This window comes from Schistocerca cancellata, chromosome 1 (assembly GCF_023864275.1).
Source record: "Schistocerca cancellata isolate TAMUIC-IGC-003103 chromosome 1, iqSchCanc2.1, whole genome shotgun sequence".
In the NCBI taxonomy this organism is placed as follows: Eukaryota; Metazoa; Arthropoda; class Insecta; order Orthoptera; family Acrididae; genus Schistocerca; species Schistocerca cancellata.
The window spans coordinates 151,698,421-151,720,578 of record NC_064626.1 but is presented as its reverse complement, the minus strand read 5'-3'; the positions used below and the strand labels follow the sequence as shown (position 1 = coordinate 151,720,578).

The following is a 22,158-nucleotide window of genomic DNA, read 5'->3' as shown; positions in this document are numbered from 1 at the left end:
CATGTTTCGAGGGAATACCTCATCTTCAGGCTAAATGGCATTACAAAAACAACCTTACAATAAGGTCATACTGATGTTACATAGTCTTTGTATAAATGCTGTGGCCATCCTGTGGAAGAAGAGAAAACTTAGTAAGAGGCGATGTCACTTTGGAAGCTGGACTGATTGCACTAAAATGTTTTGTAACGGTCACTCACTCTGTTCTTCTGGCGTGGCAGTTTCCACACCTCAGTGCATCACGACGAGAATAAGTAATAAGTAAAACAATAGTTGACAAAGTTTGTGACTGGTAGCGGTAATTAAAAAAAAACCCTTTACATATTTATTGAGACAGTCACGGTCGAAAAATAGTCAAAATGGCTTCAAATTCTATAAGGAAGGATTTTGTGCTTTTGTGTCTTCTAGTCTTTATTTTATTGTTTGCTTTGTTTTCGTGACACATTGCAAAGGTTGCACGAATGTTCTACCGATGTTCTCCCACAAGAGGGACGAAATATCTGTAAGCAAAAGTTATCTACGTTTTTTTAGCGCCTAGACGAAGAAAAAACTTGGACTATGTATAAATAAAACATAAATTAATTTTTTAATCAAAATAGCTTCAATACTGAAAAATTCAGATCTCTTTAACGGGAAAAATAATTTTCCGTGTTATTTGTTTGAATGACACTTTTTTTCTATTGTTTGAGTTCTCAGGACTATGGATAATTTTGCGTGTGACGATTCTCAAGAACACCACAATGAATTTTACTTTGGTAGCTCACATATGCTGTTGCTAATACTCTTTCCTACATTCTGTTGTTACATTTCGCGTTTCTCACCAAAAGGCTTGCCCCTCATAAACACACTTTCATAGTCCAGGTGCCGAGCTGCACAAGAGAAGTAAAAACCAGACTCATTTCCCAGACAAGACCGGATCGAGTTCCCCGTATGTCAGTTTCTGCTACTAATCGTGATAAACACTGTACACAAATCTTGCACTTCAGCGCCCCAAGTGTTGGCTTGTATCGCTTGGGCCTTAAACCAGTCCTGTTGCCACGAGTTGTCACATAAGACAAGAAAAGTCGCTCGTGTATAATGGGCTGTAGTCATAAGGCTACAGTCACGTCCGCCAAGCCGGTCTAAATAGTGCAGAAGTAATACTGCCAGATACCTTTTCCTATATACGAGGTGGAATCCAAAATGTTTGGGACTGGTGCTGCCATCTGGAAAGGAGGAGTAGTAGATCTTTGCACTGCTAGGTGTCAAGAGCTGCATATCTGATGAGTCAGTGTGCAGAGTGGCATTCAGCTGGGAGGACATGCTGTGTGTCCACAGCGATTTCCGTAATACTCTGTGTTTGGTGTGTGGCGATTTTACAATGGATCCACGAACAGAACAGTGCGTGTGTATCAAATTGTGTTCGAATCTTTGGAAAAGTGCTACGGAGACCCTTGCAATGATTCAACAAGTGTTTGGGGGACAGAGCCGTATGTGTGTGTTTGAGTGGCATGCTCAGTTCAGGGCCATACAGACGTCGAAGATGATGCTCACACTGGAAGGCCCATTAGCCTCACAACACCAGACATTGTTGCCAAACTTTAACAATTGGTTCGTGCAGATCGACATCGAACCATTCAAGACCTTGCGGGTGAAGTAAGTGTTGGTTACGGGACATGTCAACAAATGTTGACTGATGAATTGGGCATGCATCGTGTCGCCGCAACATTTGTGCCAAGGATCTTGACTCCGATCAGAAGGTTCACAGTGTATTGAAGTGTACACAGACCTTCGTAAGACTGCACCTGATGATCCAACCTTCTTGTCACGATGAAAGGTGGAATTACGGTTATGACCCAGAGACAAAGCAACAATCGTCCCAGTGGAAGAGCCCGGCTCTCCAAGACCCAAAAAAGCGAGACAGGTGAAGAGTAAAGTGAAGAGCATGATCACCGTTTTCTTTGATACCAAGGGAATTATAGTCTTAGGTGGAGATTTCAATTTACCAGATATAGAATGGGACACTCAGATGTTTAGGACGGGTGGTAGGGACAGAGCATCGAGTGACATTATACTGAGTGCACTATCCGAAAATTAGCTCGAGCAATTAAACAGAGAACCGACTCGTGGAGATAACATCTTGGACCTACTGATAACAAACAGACCCGAACTTTTCGACTCTGTAAGTGCAGAATAGGGAATCAGCGATCATAAGGCCGTTGCAGCATCCCTGAATATGGAAGTTAATAGGAATATAAAAAAAGGGAGGAAGGTTTATCTGTTTAGCAAGAGTAATAGAAGGCAGATTTCAGACTACCTAACAGATCAAAACGAAAATTTCTGTTCCGACACTGACAATGTTGAGTGTTTATGGAAAAAGTTCAAGGCAATCGTAAAATGCGTTTTAGACAGGTACGTGCCGAGTAAAACTGTGAGGGACGGGAAAAACCCACCGTGGTACAACAACAAAGTTAGGAAACTACTGCGAAAGTAAAGAGAGCTTCACTGCAAGTTTAAACGCAGCCAAAGCCTCTCAGACAAACAGAAGCTAAACGATGTCAAAGTTAGCGTAAGGGGGGCTATGCGTGAAGCGTTCAGTGAATTCGAAAGTAAAATTCTATGTACCGACTTGACAGAAAATCCTAGGAAGTTCTGGTCTTACGTTAAATCAGTAAGTGGCTCGAAACAGCATATCCAGGCACTCCGGGATGATGAAGGCATTGAAACAGAGGATGACACGCGTAAAGCTGAAATACTAAACACCTTTTTCCAAAGCTGTTTCACAGAGGAGGACCGCACTGCAGTTCCTTCTCTAAATCCTCGCACAAACGAAAAAATGGCTGACATCGAAATAAGTGTCCAAGGAATAGAAAAGCAACTGGAATCACTCAACAGAGGAAAGTCCACTGGACCTGACGGGATACCAATTCGATTCTACACAGAGTACGCGAAAGAACTTGCCCCCCTTCTAACAGCCGTGTACCGCAAGTCTCTAGAGGAACGGAAGGTTACAAATGATTGCAATAGAGCACAGGTAGTCCCAGTCTTCAAGAAGGGTCGTCGAACAGATGCGCAAAACTATAGACCTATATCTCTGACGTCGAACTGTTGTAGAATTTTAGAACATGTTTTTTGCTCGAGTATCATGTCGTTTTTGGAAACCCATAATCTACTATGTAGAAATCAACATGGTTTCCGGAAACAGCGATCGTGTGAGACCCAACTCGCTTAATTTGTTCATGAGACCCAGAAAATATTAGATACAGGCTCCCAGGTAGATGCTATTTTTCTTGACTTCCGGAAGGCGTTCGATACAGTTCCGCACTGTCGCCTGATAAACAAAGTAAGAGCCTACGGAATATCAGACCAGCTGTGTGGCTGGATTGAAGAGTTTTTAGCAAACAGAACACAGCATGTTGTTATCAATGGAAAGACGTCTACAGACGTTAAAGTAACCTCTGGCGTACCACAGGGGAGTGTTATGGGACCACTGCTTTTCACAATATATATAAATGACCTAGTAGATAGTGTCGGAAGTTCCATGCGGCTTTTCGCGGATGATGCTGTAGTATACAGAGAAGTTGCAGCATTAGAAAATTGTAGCGAAATGCAGGAAGATCTGCAGCGGAGAGGCACTTGGTGCAGGGAGTGGCAACTGACCCTTAACATTCACAAATGTAATGTATTGCGAATACATAGAAAGAAGGATCCTTTATTGTATGATTATATGATAGCGGAACAAACACTGGTAGCAGTTACATCTGTAAAGTATCTGGGAGTATGCGTGCGGAACGATTTGAAGTGGAATGATCATATAAAATTAATTGTTGGTAAGGCGGGTACCAGGTTGAGATTCATTGGGAGAGTCCTTAGAAAATGTAGTCCATCAACAAAGGAGGTGGCTTACAAAACACTCGTTCGACCTATACTTGAGTATTGCTCATCAGTGTGGGATCCGTACCAGATCGGGTTGACGGAGGAGATAGAGAAGATCCAAAGAAGAGCGGCGCGTTTTCGTCACAGGGTTATTTGGTAACCGTGATAGCGTTACTGAAATGCTTAACAAACTCAAGTGGCAGACTCTGCAAGAGAGGCGCTCTGCATCGCAGTGTAGCTTGCTCGCCAGGTTTCGAGAGGGTGCGTTTCTAGATGAGGTATCGAATATATTGCTTCCCCCTACTTATACCTCCCGAGGAGATCACGAATGTAAAATTAGAGAGATTAGAGCGCGCACAGAGGCTTTCAGACAGTCGTTCTTCCCGCGAACCATACGCGACTGGAACAGGAAAGGGAGGTAATGACAGTGGCACGTAAAGTGCCCTCCGTCACACACCGTTGGGTGGCTTGCGGAGTATAAATGTAGATGTAAATGTAGATGAATTGCGCACAAAGAATTCATCCCACCCAACCAAACAGCAAATTCTGCATACTACTGTGACGTTTTGTGACAGCTACATGAAAATGTGTGGCAATGACGGCCTGAACTTTGACATCAAGGGAACTGGCTGCTGCATTACGACAATGCGCCCTGTCACACGTCCTTGCTTAACAGTACCGTTTTGACAAAAAAAAAAAAAAAACAACAAAAAAAACAACATGGCGGTTGTACCCCACCCACCATACTCGCTGGAATTGGCTCCTTGCGACAACATGTTATTCCCAAAACTGAAACTCACGTTGAAAGGCCGTCAGTTCAACAATCTAGAGAGGATTCAAGAAGCATTGCTGGCATTGATAAACACCCTCAAAGAACAGGACTTCCAGAAAATGTTTGACCAGTGGCAGAAACGCTGGGACCAGTGTGTACATGCAAATAGGAACTACTTCGAGGGTGATGGTGACAATTAGTCCAAAGGTAAGGTTTTGAACAGATGGCAGCACCAGTCCCGAAAATTAAGAATAGCACCTCGTATCATATGGTCTAGGCCATGTCCAGCAAGGGCAGAAAGGCATGTAACCCACTCCCCCCTTACCAAGAAAAAAATTATATTAACTGAATTCTCATAGTGCCTCGCAAGACAGACAGAAGTATCAATTCAGTATCAATATGAATGAAAACACAACTTCATTTCCAACCCTAACTATATTATGAACATTGTTGCTCATTGCTCACGATCAGCTAATTGTGGCGATTTGCTATTGCTAGTGTTTACTCACATAATCATAATTTCAGACAGTCACGCTGTATTGGTGTATGCAAAGTACATCTGTTACGTCAGTGACAGGCATACTTTGAAAATGATACATTGCCAGAATCAGCTGATAGTGTGAAATAAATGACTGTGATTGTAATACAGCCAAGGTTGGAAATTGAATTGCCTTTTGCTAGATTTGTGGCTACGACTATGCCACCCCTCCCCCTCTCACCATTCATCAACTGGTCACGCTGGTGAGTCCGAAGTGAGTGATGAGAGTTCTATAATTGGCACAACAGTAAATCTTGTACTCGGAGGAATGAGGTGCAAGTACCATGGTGGTATTTTTTTTATACATTACCTGGCAGAAAAAGTGAAGTACCCAGAAGGAGAGGGGGAAGCAAAATGATAGTACACACATTGAGGGGGTATGTGATGTCATTGCAGTAATTACAAAATAGTCAAATTTACAAAGAATTTGGCATTATGAATCCACTTACCAGTATGACCTTGCATCCCCCATGGCCACGATTCAATATGTAAGGGGTAAAGCCATTGTATCCTGTCCTGAGGCAAGCTCACCCACAGTTGCTGTAACTGATTCTTGATAAAGTGGGTATAGGCACTTGGATGTAGCTGATGCCCGAGTTTGTCCCACATATTATGTCGGTCACAGATCTGGGGATCTTGATGGTCGTGGGAGTACCTCATCATCACAGAGACAGTTCATAGACACATGTGTCAGGTGTGGATAAACATTACTCTGTTGAAAATTGGCACCACAGTGCTGTCACATGAGAAGTAAGACGAGAGGATGGAGGAGGTCAGTGTTGTACTGTTGTGCCTTCAGAGTTGTGTCAGTCAATGTCACCATGACCTGTATTCAATATACAATGGCTCCTCACGCCATGATGCCAGGAATAGCACCAATGTGCCTCTACTAAACACTAGAAGAAAGGGACGACTCTCCATGTCGCCATCATATTTACTGATGCAGGTCTCCTGAGTAGTGCCGAACTGTGACTCATTGTTGAACACAATATGATGCCATTCATCATAGTCCATGCTTCCTTGCCACAGCATCACTGTGCTTGCACTGTTACTGCCTATGGACAGGACGGTAATTCACTAGTCCAGCTGCTGTTACTCTCCGACCAGTGGGGCGGAATGACTGAGAATGGTGCAAGGAGTCCGTTACTTGTTCTCTGACCGCAGGCACAAATGTGAAGGGTTTATAATGTGCTTGGTGCACAATACAGTGATCATTTCTTGTGATGGTCACATGTGGATGACCGGAACCTGGACCACAAGTATGTCTACCCTTTTTCCCATGCGTTCCAACATGGGACCACTGTCACCAGACACCAGTTTTAAGCTGAAGTGTATGGAAGGAGGTAGCCATTGAGAATTGTGAGGGATAGGTCTGCGCCTTATGTACAATATTATTCAGTCTGTACATTGAGCAAGTAGTAAAGGAAACCAAAGAGAACTTTGGAAAGAGAATTAAACTTCAGGGAGAAGAAATACAAATTTTAATGTTTGGCAATTACAAAGACAGTAAAGAACTTGGAAGATCAGTTGAATGAAAATGATTGTGTCTTTAAAAGAGTTGAGAAGTTATTAGATGAACATAAATATAAGTAAGGTAAAGGGTATTTGAGTGTAGTCTAATTAACTCAGATGATTGCTGAGTGAACAAGATTAGAAAATAAGAGATGAAAAGAAGTAGATAAGTTTTGCTATATGGAGAGCAAAATAACATGATGCCAGATGTTAAGAGGATACAATATGTAGACAGATGAAACAAGAAAGCTTTCTGAGAGAGAGAAAAACGGTAATGTCAAATGTAAGTTTATTCTGTTAAGAACTATTAACTGAAAGTTTTTATTTAGAATGTAGAGTTATATGAAAGTGAAACAACGATGATGAATAGCACAGGAAGAAGAAGATGGAAGCTTTTTAATGGTAAACAGTAAAGGTAAAAAGACGAAAGTATCTTCATCTTCTAAATTATGGTGTTACAGAAGAATGCTGAAAATTAGGTGGGTAGATCGAGTAACTGATGAAGGCGGGAGACAAGAAATATACGGCACAACTTGACTAAAAGGGGGACTGGTTAATGGGATGCATCCTGAAACATCAAGAAATAGTTAATTTAAAATTGGGTGCATTTGTGGGGTTTTGAAAAACTGCCCAAGATAACATACACTAAGACTGGTGTCAAATTGGGTACATTTGTGGGGTTTTGAAAAACTGCCCAAGATAACATACACTAAGACTGGTGTCAAATTCATCACAAATGCTGAGATGGCAAGAACTGGGCTTGGAAACCAGTGCATGGTACCAAAAGCACCCACAAGATAGTTTTTAGGGGTGGGGGGGTGGGGAGGGGGAAGACCTGGGGCCTGGAGTATGTTCAGTATCTTGGAAGATGAATAGCAACTTGCAGGTAGCCATTAAAAAGATCCGTTTTCATTGCTGTTAAATACCTGTGTAATACTGACTTTTCAATCATTTTGGTGAAAGAACAACACCCATATTTTTTCCTTTCTTTGTGAGCTAGGAGGGGGTGGGGTGTGGTCCCTCCTTACCTTGTGGGTATGGGCACCCTGGATCATAATTAGGTAGTCAGTCACAAAATACATGTCAGCCTGACTTACCAGGTGATAGGCTACACACTAACATACACTGATGAGACAGAACACTATGACCATTGTCCACCGCGACACTGGATGCCACCTGGTGGCTTTGCCCTCCACGTGAGATGGTGACAAAAATATGTAAGCAGAGCAGACACAGATGGCTAATCACTCTAGTGAAGACACAGGCTGCAAATTAGGAAATCCATCAACATAAGGTACTTTGACAAAGGGCAGATTATTGTTACACAGAGCCTGCGAACTAGTAGCTCAAAATCAGCAAAGCTGGTTGACTGCCCACATGATACTGTTGTGAGCATCTATGAAAAGGTGTAGGACAGTGAAACTACCACTGGATGCCAAGTGGTTGGGTGTCAACGACTCTTCACAGAGTGTGGAGTTTGGAGGCTTGTTGCCTCTATAAAGTTGGATAGATCGTGATCTGTTGCATCTCTGCCAAAAGAGTACAATTCTGGTGCACGGACAAGTGTTTCAGAGCAGGCTGTCCACAATGCACTGTTGAATGTGGAGCTCCACAGCAGACCATCCCTACATGTTCACCTGTTGATCCAGCATCATCAATTGCGATTGCAGTGGGCATGTTACCATTAGGATTCGACCATTGCTCAATGCAAACATGTCTGTTTTTTTGAGTGAATCATATTTTTGCTTCAGTAGGTTGATGATCATCTCCACAAGTGCCATCATCGAGATGAATGGTGGCTAGAAACATGCAGTGCGCTACAGATGCAGGCTAGTGGGAGCAGTATTTTATCATTGTGTTCATCGTTGTCTTCAAGCCAGAACAAACTTGTTGTTCAAGTGTCAGTGACAGATGAACCATTAATCCTACAACTGCTAAAGGGAGACATTCTTCTACCCTTGTATGGGAGCTGTGGTAGTAACTGAAGAGACACTGACAGCTGCGAACCACCTGCATCCCTTCATGCTTGATGTCTTCCCTGAGGGTGATGTCACCCTTCAGCAGTATAACTGTCTGTGTCTCAGAACCAGAATTTTTTTACAATCTTTTGAGGATTATAGTGAACTCCTGTTGATGACTTGGCAACCAAATTCGCCTGACATAACTCCTATGGAACTCAACTGGGTCACTGTCGGGTGCCATCAATTGGTACGCAAATCAGTGGCCTGTTATTAATGGCAATTACATGACCTGTGCATAGGTATCTAATGCCACATACCTCCACAAACCTACCAACAAACTGTCGGATGCCTGATATGCAGAATCAGTGATGTCCTTTCATTTCAAGATGGATAAACAAGCTATTAAGCAGATGGTCATATTGTTTTGGCTCCTCAGTGTACATAATCAATTCCAGCAAACTCTTAACCGCACCATGTGCTCCCTACATATGTAAGAAAGGCTGTCCTTGTGTGACTGCTGCGTGTTAAAGGGATGTCTAGAAAAATTAATGTGGGAAAAGGCTTAGTTTATAAGGAATGTCAAAGGATCCACACCACTGCAAATTTCCATGTTTCAATTGATACTGTCAAGTTGTAGATACACTATGTCACGGTGTCAGTTGTACAGGCTGTTGGTGTGAAGGCTGTAGTAACCTGACTGTTACTACACCTACTGACCTACTGCCCACAGTGGACATAATTTGGGCCAGTACAGCAAGTATAGCCTGCACTAACATTCGAATGGGCCACCAGGGCAGCTCGGTCACTGACAACCATCACCAAGTCTCCAGTGCGTGCACAGCAATACCCCAGCAACACCTGCCATAGTTAGTATCTTAATAAGGACACACATGAGCCTCCAACTCTCAGTTGTTAAAGGTGATATAGATGTGTTCACTACTTTCTTTGTATTCTTGTCGATGCCATTCTGTGACCCAATAAATTTGAATCTCTTTTGTGGCCATTTTTTTCCTTGTGTTCGTACTTAGAACACAAGTACTGATGAGTGAGGATCAAAGTTTCCCATGTTTTGGATTCTGTGGTTTCTCTGCTGTGAAGTTCTTTCATGGACACTTTACTCCATTCACTTCTGCACCAGCAGCAGGAACATACAGCCTTCTTGGAATGGTTGTTGGCTGTGCTGAATCAGGCTCAGCTGCTTGTTGTTCACCCACTGCCGTTTGCCATCTATAATGCATCTGTGAAAGACTGAGGCGCTTACGATATGTGGCTTCACCAACATTTCAGGGTGTTCCGAGTGGTCAACAAAGAAATTTTTAACGCACATTCCTTATCATAGATACCCCCTCATATGTGTCACTACATGTGTGAATCAGTGTCACTTTCTTTTGATGATATGTGTAGCTTATTGCCCACCTATCACCACAAGTGTGTGCATGCAATTGCTACATGTGTTGAATTCCATTGATGTTTCAAATAGCTGCAGCAATCATATCAAGCTTGGGTGGCTGAGTTTCACAGCCTCAGTCTTAAGTGTTGCTATGTCATGATTAAGTCTCAGGAGTCTTAGTGGATACCACGGACAGACACATGATCATTTGTTTCACTCAAATAAGGAGGTGTGTCAACGTGCCCTTCAGTTTGAGGACCCTATGTTGGAAGAGGTTTTGAATATTGCACAGCTGATCCAGGTTTCTTATATCTTGAGCCACCAATCAAAGGCTTGGGGTGGTGTTGCCATTGTTGACAGCACACATCCTTGGTGCATGAAGCCCAGTGTGGTGGGGGAAGAGGTAGCTGCAGTACAAACAAGCCAACTGGGCCAACACTAACAAACATATAAATGGCAGCAGAACAGTTGAATACCACTTCCTTCATGCACATCTTGCTTCATACAACATGAGCAGCCCAAGCAGTGGGCCTCTTGCCATAAATGTAAACAAAAAAGAAGTCACATAGCAGTGGTATGTTAACCTCTACCCCCAGGAGTCATTGCAGGACTCAACGGACAACGATACTCAGATTTTTTTCTCATTGTGTTTTTCACTGTCTGCAGGCCAGAACAAACATTTTTGTTGAAATGTAAGTGATGGATAAAACATTAATTCTACAAATTGACATAGTGACCACCATGTCCCTACTCAGCTCATAGATGTGTACCAGGAAAGACTCCCTACAGTTAGCACGCATTGAGTTTCAATCAGTAAGCTATAACAAGCAGCAGATTCCTGCAGGCTACAAGTCAATTGTCCATTCTTTTATATACTTGGTGATAAACGATGCGAGTACTGAAAATTTGTTTAGGTTTGATGCTTCCATACTTTTGGTTCTGCTGTTGCAGATGCGGTGCATCTGTTGTCAGACCAAGTGCCTTATCAGGTACTGGATTCCTCATGTTCTGAGTCTACAGATCCGTTTGCTCCAGGGTTAGGTTGTGCAAACAGTTTAACTCCGGCCACCCCCACTTTTTTTGGGGGGGTGTGGCCAGTGGTAGTAGCTTTACGTGACCAGGTCAAGATGCAACTGGATCATTTAAATTCATTGGGAGTAATTAGACTGATTTCCTCAAGTGCATGGGCTACACCATTAGTGATGGTAAAGAAGCCATCTGGTCATCTTTGGCTCTGTGGTGACTTTGAGGTCACTATGAATGCACAATCACAGACACTTACCCCTGCCTTGCACAGAGGAGATGCTCACAAAGTTGGCTGGGAGTAAATTCTTTTTGAAAATCAACTTGGCTGAAGCCTATCTTCTGATTCCATTGGTTGAACCATCGAAACAATTGCTTGTCAGTATACACCTTTTAGCCTCTACTAGTATCAGTGGCTAATGTTTGGGGTCGCTAGTGTGCCTGCCATTGTTCAACAATTTTTAGAAGAGATGAGGATGGTTGTGCCTCATTGCATTAACTATCTCAATGATATAATCATGACATGTGTTACCATGGAGGATTATATTTGTAACCTCCGTTCTTTGTTTACTATTCTACAGACCGTGGGCCTTGAATATAATCTCACCAAGTGTGACTTCTTTCAGCCTTCCATTGTTTATTTGGGTCATGAAAGTTCCCAGCAAGGTGTATGCTCCATGGAACATGTCACCACCACTTTCAGTTTTACCCTATCTGTCTAATCCACTAGAACTTCATGTTGTTCTCAGCAAAGTGGCATACAATCACAAATTTATTCCCAGAGCAGCTGCTATCACCAACCATTCACAACTGTTGCATTGGGAAGCTACTCCTTTTGTTCTGTATGCAGCTTATGAGTGTGGTTTTGTGCACCTTACGGATTATCTTCCCTCTGTGCTGTTTCTTGTGACATTTCAACATGGCAAGCATCGCTTCCTGGTTGCAGACGCAGCCCAGTATGTGGTGGGATTAGACCTGGCCCACCATCCTTGAGATGGCTCTGAATATCCTATTGCCGCTGCATTGAAAACACTCAGCAACATTATTCTCAGGCTGGAAAAGAAGCTCTTGCTATTGTCAATGCCTTTCCTGTATGGTGCAAAATTTCATTTAATTACCGACTATAAGCCCTTAGTTTCCTTGTTGGACCCACTGGTAGCCTTACCAGACAAATCTGCTCACAATCTTCAGCAGTGGACTCCATTATTGTCCCAGTACAATTATGAGATCAACTTTCATCCCACATCGCAACATGTAAATATGGACACACTGTCCCGGCTCACCATGGGCCCCAAGTCCTTGTTCATCCAGGAGAAACAAAGGAAAGGCACACTGTGGATGGCTCTCCTATCACCATTACCCATATTGCCTCTGGTGTGCTGGCAGATCTGGTGCTTTGGCAGGTCATACGCATGATACAACATTGGTGAATTGACTGCCCTCCTGGCAGGGAATCAGACCTTCTTCAGAATTTTTATGCATTGCACCACTGTCTTCCCCTCTTTTATGGTATTACTCTCCTGTCAATGGAAGGATGTATTCCCTATGTCATTGTTCCAGTGAGTCTGTGGCGAGAGGTCCTCCATTTAATATATTAGGGTCACTGGAGGCTCTCTCTCACCAAACTATGGGTTCACTTCCATGTGTTTTAAGCAGTACACACTTTGAAGCAGCCTTCCACAAGTGTTGAGGTCAGCAAGTGGTGCTCCGCACTGTTCTCTTGTCGTGGCTATTACCTACACAGCTCTGGGAAAGAGGCTGGTTCTCTAAACTTATTCAATGGTATTTTCTGAAAAGACTGTCTTCCTTCATGCAAGGATTTCTCGAAGCTCACAGAGCATGTCTGTAGTACACACTTATTGGCCAAATGGATCAATAACAAATCTAGTGACACACTTCTGAATTCCTTTGATGTCTTCCTTTAATATGACTAGGTTGGTACGCCAAACACTTGAACAGTACTCCAGTGCAGGCCACACAAGTGTTCTGCATATTCTCTGCTATATAGGTGTTGTACTCTTTTTCAGATCTCTCCCAACTAACTGTAGTCAGCCCTTAGCCTTCCCTTCAATTGACCCATGTATGCATACCACCTTCATGTTGTTTTGCAACATTATGCCCAGATATTTAATCCACGTGAGTGAGTCAAGCAGCATACCGTTAATACTGTAACTGAATATTACTGGTATGTTTCTCCTTTTCATCACCATTAACTTACATTTATCCAGATTTATAGGCAAATAGGTGTTGTACTCTTCTGCAGATCTCACCCAATTAACTGTAGCCAGCCATTAGCCTTCCCTTCAATTGATCTGATGTATGCCTTCCACTTTCATGTTGTTTAGCGACATTATGCCCAGATATTTAATCCAAGTGAGTCAAGCAGCATACCGTTAATACTGTAACTGAATATTACTGGGATGTTTCTCTTTCTCATCAACATTAACTTACATTTATCCAGATTTATAGGCTGAGTCATGAACAATGGTGGTTTGCATAGGTCAGGCATGGACGGGGATAGCAGTATTGCCAGTTCCAAGTGACAGCTGTAGTATGCTCATACATAAGTTTTGCACCTGAAGAAAGCAAATTATGCCTCTCCCTTGCTTACGTAGAATTTTTCAATTACTTCCACAATCGGCTATGACAGCTTGCAGCCAAAGGAATAAAAAATTCACTAAATTACTCACAATGATCACATTTAATGTTAGAATTGGCTATAACATTCACAGTACATTGCTCAGAAGTCAGAACTATATTGAATGTTTGTCATAGGTGTGCAGAACAAGCCTAAACTCAACTGTCATCACCTGTGACTCCAACTACAGCAGACTGTCAGTCTTTGCACCAAATAGAAATTATACAGTCACAGCCATGATGCTCTAACCTCTGTTAGGGATTGAAAGTCACATAGTTGACATTGGTAGGAAACTACCATCTACATTTTTTTATCTAGGAGATTACTGTTAATTAATTTCAGCTGTGAAATGGAAAATTAGGCAAGAATCATTCTTACATTGCAAGGAAAATATGGCATCACCTTTCTTCAGTTAAGTGAGAGAGCATCTGTGGACAACTGATGCTTGAGAAATCAGTACGAGTTAAAGTTCTTATATGCCAATATTTTCTCACTGGATGAAAAGACGGACTTTTTGGAAATAGGAAGTGAAATTCAAATAACAAAAATGAAACATGTTTAACAGAACAAAAGATAAAAAAGAATAATGTTATGACTGAGATTAAGAGGCAAAAATAATCTCTTAGATTACTCACTGTTTATACTTACAGGCAGTTCTGTTGTCTGTTCTAGAGTCATGTAATTAGAATTATTAAGGTTGATAGTCATTCATTCTTTCACACATTTAGTTCTGTGCATCTCGTCGTGAAGGATAGCCTTCAGAGATCTGGAATGAGTCAAGTTACGCTCTAACAAATAGAAGCAGCCACCATAGACTACTTCTGTAAAGTATACTAACATCAACCTATGACTATAGTTGTAGTCACGAATGATGGCGGTCGAGATCAGGCTTGTTCCGTGCATCTATGTCACCCTTTCTTTGACAACCAATGAGCGTTCAGCAATGTTCTCAGTGCTGTGCTTTGAATGTTGTAGTCAATGTGAGCATTGAACGTGTTCGTAGCAAGTTGTTTAGTGACTTATTCTTCCATTTGTTGTGATTTGTCACACCTGACTGTGGTGTTAAGTGACAAATTCTCCACAAGCAAGCAAGAGATGTAATTTGCAGTATACACACTTTCTTCAAGTGCAGAGAATGTGTAAGCACTTACTGCAACCATAACTTGGAAATGGCGACAATTTAATCTCTGTCTGTGCCCTGGCTGTGCAAACCACCATCGTTCATGAGTCAAACTATAGTGCCAATCTAATCAGACTGATAATTTGGAACTTACATCTGAACTGCTTTGCTATTATGGTTTAATCTGATCTGGTGGCTATCACAGACACTTTGAGCAGTAGTCAAGGACAGATCACGCAAGAGTTCTGTATGCAGTCTCTTTTATTGGTGTTCATTTCTACAGGTCTCTTCCAACTAACTGTAGTCTTCAGTTGACTTGACAATAAAAATGAATTAAACAATGTTTTAATTTTGCTAGTATATGAGGTCTGTTAGAAAAGTGTCTGACGTTGCAACAGCCAGGTGGAAACCATTCAGAAGATTCTGACAGCTTTCGGTGACAATGTTATGGGTATCACATATATTACTTAGTAGTACAACCAGTTTAAAAACAGCTGCACATTGGTGGAGAGTGAGCCATACTCTGGTCGGCCATCAACATGCTGAAGTGACCACGTCATTGCTAAAGTGAATACTCTGGTGATAAGCGACAGTCATGTAACTATCAGAGAAATTGTAGAAGAGGTGGGCATCAGCACTTTTTTGGCACATTCCATTATGACCAAAGATTTGGCCATGAAGAGAGTGTTGGCAAAATTTGTCCCAAAGTTGCTGATGGCAGAGCAAAATCAACTTCCTGTTGAAGTCTCGCAGGACATGCTGGACTCCACAAACAGTAACCTCAACTTTGTGAACACCATAATCACTGATGACGAGTCCTGGGTGTACGGGTACAACCCAGAAACCAAATCCCAATCATCACCAAGACCAAAGAAGGCCCAAAAAGTGTGTAGCAGTATCAGAGTGATGCTGACTGTTTCTGGCTCCTACGATCTGGTGCATTAGAGTACCCACTGCAGGGTCAAAGAATCATGAAAGAATACCAGGATCTCCTCAGTCACCTACGTGATGCAGTGGAGCACAGGAGGCCGGACTTCTGTTCAACAGGAAATTGGCACTTCCATTACAACAATACTACAGCACATTTCTCGCACTTGATTCAGACTTTTCTCGTAAAAAACCCGATTCCTGTGCTTCAACAGGCTCCTTGCTTTCCTGATATGGCCCCTGCAGCTTCTGGCTGTTCCCCAAACTCAAGAAGCCATTGAAAGGAATGCAATTTTAGATGAGAAAGGGCACGACAGCTGAGCTAAACCCCATTCCGAAAGAAGCTTTTTTGGCATGCTTTCAACAATGGCAGCACTGCTGGGAGAAGCGCATAGAGTCCCAAGAGAACTACTTCAAGGGTGATTAGGTGTCGAACACTCCAGGTAAGCCAATTTTTTCCATAGAAAAATGTCAGATACTTTTCTGACAGACCTCTGATAGTCAAAAATAGCCCTTATGTAGTCACAGTGTTAGAAAAATTTGCTTTTTATCTCAGAAGTGCTGAGATTTTTATTTATTGATAAAGTATTGGCATTTAATTCATGCTACCAATTTCTCCAGTATTAAATTGTCTCATAGGTGCTCTCTTACTTATCCGAAGAAATGTGATGCCATATTTTCCCTAACATAAAGCATTTGCTATGCATTTATATAATAGGAGACAAGTAGCTGCTTTACAGAAAGGCTCTACTATGCTTCTTACAGTACTCAACTTGTGCTTTTAACTATTCCTCAACTATGTAGTGGCAAAGTTAAAACTTGTTGTTTAATTTGAACATAGGGCTAAGCAGAATTTAAATCTTTGAGTCCCAGTATTCTTATAAAGTATAAGGGAGTGGCTAATGCACTAGGGCTATTATTTACTTTATATTTGAATTTAGCAGGTTTTCAATTTCCAGCCTGATGTCTACTGTCTTCATATTATGTACTTCTTGGTCAGAATGCAAAACTCCGTCTTGAACCATAGACAGAGATGCACAGTCTACATGGAAAATATCTGACTTTTAATACTGTGGTCCTGATGCATACAGTTAATCCTAGATTCATTCATATTATTAACCACAAATACCATTATGGAGTATTGGCATTTGATTTTAAGTATCCCTGGTTCCCTGAAAAGGCTCTTGCCAGATGTTCGGCTATCAACTTTCTTGCAACATTCTTACTGAACACTCTCGTAAAATAGAGGGTACCTTTTTGACATTAGCTATATTTCTCCAGAGATTAGAAAGTATTCTAGACTTGAGAAAGTATTCAGAAAATCCTCTCTGCAGGACAGTATAACTACAAAGATTTATTTATTTATGTATATACAACAGCATAAAATAGCAGACACCTGGCTAACTGGAGTCAAATAATGAGTTAGGTTTTCTGATCATACTGAACATTACCAAATGAAACAAGAATGATTATGACTTCTGGAGACCATTTTCACACTTGAGAAATTGCAGCACCAGTTTAAATCATCTTGCTAATAAAAAGTTAAACAATAACAAAACTCACCTTTTTACCATTGAAAAATTTATCCTAAAATAATGTTTTAAATCATTTCAGAACTCCATCAGTGTCCCAAGTGCAAAAAGGCATTTGCTCACGGACAGATTCTGCAGCTGCATATCAGAGTCCATGAGGGAGGTGGGCAGAAAACTGAGGACTGTACACAGGTAGTGACTGCTGTACATGAGCCAGGCCAGAGCAGTTCCTCTGCAGCAGAATCTCACCCCATGCAGCAGCAGCAACAGCAGCAGCAGCTGGGCCTTCCTCGTGAGTGCAGGCCATATTTTGTTTCACAGGATTAACATGACACTATAGACTAAGGCAGCAGAAATGAGATAGTCATACTATAGTGACATCAATGATAGACAGGATAGAACTCTTTTGTTATTTGTCCACTTTCACTGAAATGGACATCATTATTACAATTAAAATTTTTAGTGGTCAATGAAAGTTTACTTTGCAAATCAGATGAGTTTACAGAGTGCATACAACATGTGATTAAAAGTATCCAGACAACCCCAACAGCATAAATTTTTCATATTAGATGCATTGTGCTGCCACCTCCTGCCAGGTACTCCATATCAGTGTGTTACTTTGTCTTATGTCTGTGCACGAGATTTCCACAGTCCTAAACATCCCTAGGTCCACTGTTTCTGATGTGATAGTGAAGCTGAAATGTGAAGGGACACATACAGCACAAAAGTGTAAGGTCAGCATTGTCTATTGCCTGACAGAGACCGCTGACACTTGAAGAAGGTCGTAATGTGTAATAGGCAGACATCTAACCAGATCATCACACAGGAATTCCAAACCATCAAGATCCACTGCAAGTGCTATGACAGCTAGACGGGAGGTGAGAAAACTTCGATTTCATGGTCGAACAGCTGCTCATAAACCACACATCGCACCAGTAAATGCCAAACAATGCCTCGCTTGGCATAAACATTGGATGACTGAACAGTGGAAAAACATTGTGTGGCGTGACAAATCATAGTACACAATGTGGCGATCTGATGGCAGGATGTGGGTATGGCAAATGCCCAGTGAACATCATCTGAATCTGCCAGCGTGTGTAGTGCCAACAGTAAAATTCGGAGGCAGTGGTGTTATGGTATGGTCGTGTTTTTCATGGAGGGGACTTGGCCCCCTTGTTGTTTCATATGGCACTATCACAGCACAGGCGTACGTTGATGTTTTAAGCACTTTCTTGTTTGCCACTGTTGAAGAGCAATTTGGGGATGGTGACTGCATCTTTCAACATGACTGAGCACCTGTTCATAACGCATGGCCTGTGATGGAGTGATTACACGACAATAACATCCCTGTAATGGACTGGCATACACAGAGTCCTGACCTGATTCCTATAGAAAAACCTCTGAGATGTTTTGGAATGTCGACTTCATGCCAGGCCTCACCGACCAACATCGATACCTCTCCTCAGTGTAGCACTCCTTGAAGAATGGCCTGGCGTTCCCCAAGAAACCTTCCAGCACCTGATTGAAAATGTGCCTGTGAGAGTGGAAGGCTAATGGTGGGCCAACACCATATTGAATTCCAGCATTATCGTAGGAGGGCACCTCAAACTTGTAAGTCATTTTCAGCCAGGTGACCAGATACTTTTGATCACATGGTGTATATACTTTACATGAGTAAAGCTTAAACTTGTACAGAAACTAAAATATTTTTACATCTATTAAAATTCTGTTAACTTATACATACAACTGTCACATAACAATTTTCCAATTGCTTTTCAAAGACATCTGATTATGGAATAACTTGCCATTGGGGAAGCATGTGATAAGATAATATGGTTTCCACAGTATAATATCTTTGATAGGTTTTTAAACAACTGGACACATTGACAACAGCTTCATAGTATCTTTACTTCCTTATGAAATTTACTGGTGACAATCAATAACATTTTGAAAACATCAGTAACATTCATAAATACAACACTAGAAGGGGAAGTGACTTCTTAGTGTGGTACAGGTAGGGTAAGATGGTTGGTTGTTGTTGTGGTCTTCAGTCTGCAGACTGGTCTGATCCAGCTCTCCACATTAGTCTATTCTGTGCAGTCCTCTTAATCGCTGAAAAACTACTGCAACGTACATCCATGTGAACTACGAGGGTTATTCCAAAAGTAAGGTCCGGTTATAAAAAAAAAAAAATCAAAACTAAAATGTTTTTTCAAAACAATTGTTTTATTTACATTCCTTACATCTTTATCTATTTTTCTACATAACTTCCATACTTATTTAAACATTTGTCACATCGTTCAACAAGCTTTTGAATGCCCATGTTATAGAAATCGGCCGCCTGTGACGATAACCAGTCCCTAACTGCTTCTTTCACTTCATCATCTGTGTCGAAGCGCTTGCCGCCGAGAAACTCCTTTAAGTAACGGAACAGGTGGAAATCACTTGGCGCCAGGTCCGGACTGTAAGGAGGATGGTCTATCTGTTCCCATCCAAATTTCGTGATCAGAGCTTGCGTTTCATTTGCAGTGTGGGGTCTGGCTTTGTCATGCAACAACAAGATTCCAGATGACAAAAGACCACTTCGCTTATTCTGGATTGCACGTCGAAGTTTAGTCAGGGTAGCGCAGTAGGCGGCTTTATTAATCGTTGTTCCTCTCTCCATAAAGTCGACTAACAATACTCCACGTCTATCCCAGAACACAGTCGCCATAACCTTACGTGTTGAGATTGTCTGCTTTGCCTTGACCTTGACTGGCGATGACGTGTGACGCCATTGCATTGACTGACGTTTAGACTCTGGAGTGATGTGAGAAACCCATGTCTCATCCCCTGTGACAACATTGTCTAAAAGACTGTCACCTTCCTTATGATATCGCTCCAAAAAATCAAGAGCAAAAGCCATTCTTTTCATTCGTTGGGGCTCAGTAAGCAGCCTGGGAACCCAACGGGCACACAATTTGTGAAACTTCAAATGTTCAGACACAATTCTGTACAAAGTTGTTCTACTCACATTCGGAAAATGCATGTCTACGTCTGTAATAGTGAATCGTCGATCTTCACGAATTTTTTTGTCAACCGCATTGACCAAATCGTCTGAAATCACTGATGGTCGGCCACACCGTGGTTCATCGTGCACATTATCCCGTCCTCGCACCCACTTGCGCACTTTACTGTCGCTCATTATGTTAGGACCGTACACTTCAGTAATCTGCCGATGGATTTCCACCGCTGAATTGTTTCTTGCAGACAAAAACCGTATCACTGCCCTTACTTCACAATCGGCGGGCTGATCAATTGTCTTAAACATTGTAAAGTGACACTGTGAACTACACTCAGCAACAGTAACAAAGCGAATGGCGGCGTTTGACGCGCAAGGCTTGCCGGGAGTCGGCGCGCATGCGTGTTTTGTCATTGGCGCCAAATTCCAATAGTTACGGCGAATCGGACCTTACTTTTGGAATAACCCTCGTACTTATACTACAACCCCTTATGTATCAGACACATAGCGATTGTGAGCTTAAGATTAGAATAATTACTACACACAAAGAGGCATTTAAACAATCATTCTTCCCATACTCCATATGTGAATGAGACAGGAAGAAATCGTAATAACTGGTACAATGGGACATACACTCTGCCGTGCACTTCATGTTGGCTTGAAGAGTATAGATGTAGATGCAGAACCTTCTTACTGTATGTTGTTGTTGTTGTGGTCTTCAGTCCTGAGACTGGTTTGATGCAGCTCTCCATGCTACTCTATCCTGCGCAAGCTTCTTCATCTCCCAGAACCTACTGCAACCTACATCCTTCTGAATCTGCTTAGTGTATTCATCTATTGGTCTCCCCCTACGATTTTTACCCTCCACGCTGCCCTCCAATACTAAATTGGTGATCCCTTGATGCCTCAGAACATGCCCTACCAACTGATCCCTTCTTCTGGTCAAGTTGTGCCACAAACTCCTCTTCTCCCCAATCCTATTCAGTACCTCCTCATTAGCTATGTGATCTACTCATCTAATCTTCAGCATTCTTCTGTAGCACCACATTTCGAAAGCTTCTATTCTCTTCTTGTCCAAACTATTTACCGTCCATGTTTCACTTCCATACATGGCAACACTCCATACAAATACTTTCAGAAATGACTTCCTGACACTTAAATCTATACTCGATGTTAACAAATTTCTCTTCTTCAGAAACGCTTTCCTTGCCATTGCCAATCTACATTTTATATCCTCTCTACTTCAACCATCATCAGTTATTTTGCTCCCCAAATAGCAAAACTCCTTTACTACTTTAAGTGTCTCATTTCCTAATCTAATACCCTCAACATCACCCAACTTAATTCGACTACATTCCATTATCCTCGTTTTGCTTTTGTTGATGTTCATCTTATAACCTCCCTTCAAGACACCATCCATTCCGTTCAACTGCTCTTCCAAGTCCTTTGCTGTCTCTGACAGAATTACAATGTCATCGGCAAACCTCAATGTTTTTATTTCTTCTCCATGGATTTTAATACCTACTCCGAATTTTTCTTTTGTTTCCTTTACTGCTTGCTCAATACACAGGTTGAATAACATCGGGGAGAGGCTACAACCCTGTCTTACTCCCTTCCCAACCACTGCTTCCCTTTCATGTCCCTCGACTCTTATAACTGCCATCTGGTTTCTGTACAAATTGTAAATAGCCTTTCGCCCCCTGTATTTTACCCCTGCCACCTTCAGAATTTGAAAGAGAATATTCCACTCAACATTGTCAAAAGCTTTCTCTAAGTCTACAAATGCTAGAAACGTAGGTTTGCCTTTCCTTAATCTTTCTTCTAAGATAAGTCGTAAGGTCAGTATTGCCTCACGTGTTCCAGTATTTCTACGGAATCCAAACTGATCTTCC

At 41.9% G+C, this 22,158-nt stretch overlaps 1 protein-coding gene across 1 annotated transcript in view; it reads left to right on the top strand.

Annotated features, from left to right (window-relative positions):
• Positions 1-22,158, top strand: part of LOC126167226 (zinc finger and BTB domain-containing protein 17-like) — a 42,040-nt gene that overhangs the window by 6,076 nt on the left and 13,806 nt on the right. The window contains exon 2 of the mRNA XM_049920461.1: positions 17,348-17,557. Coding sequence (XP_049776418.1) covers positions 17,348-17,557 — 210 coding nt within the window. The remainder of the gene's footprint in view (positions 1-17,347; positions 17,558-22,158) is intronic.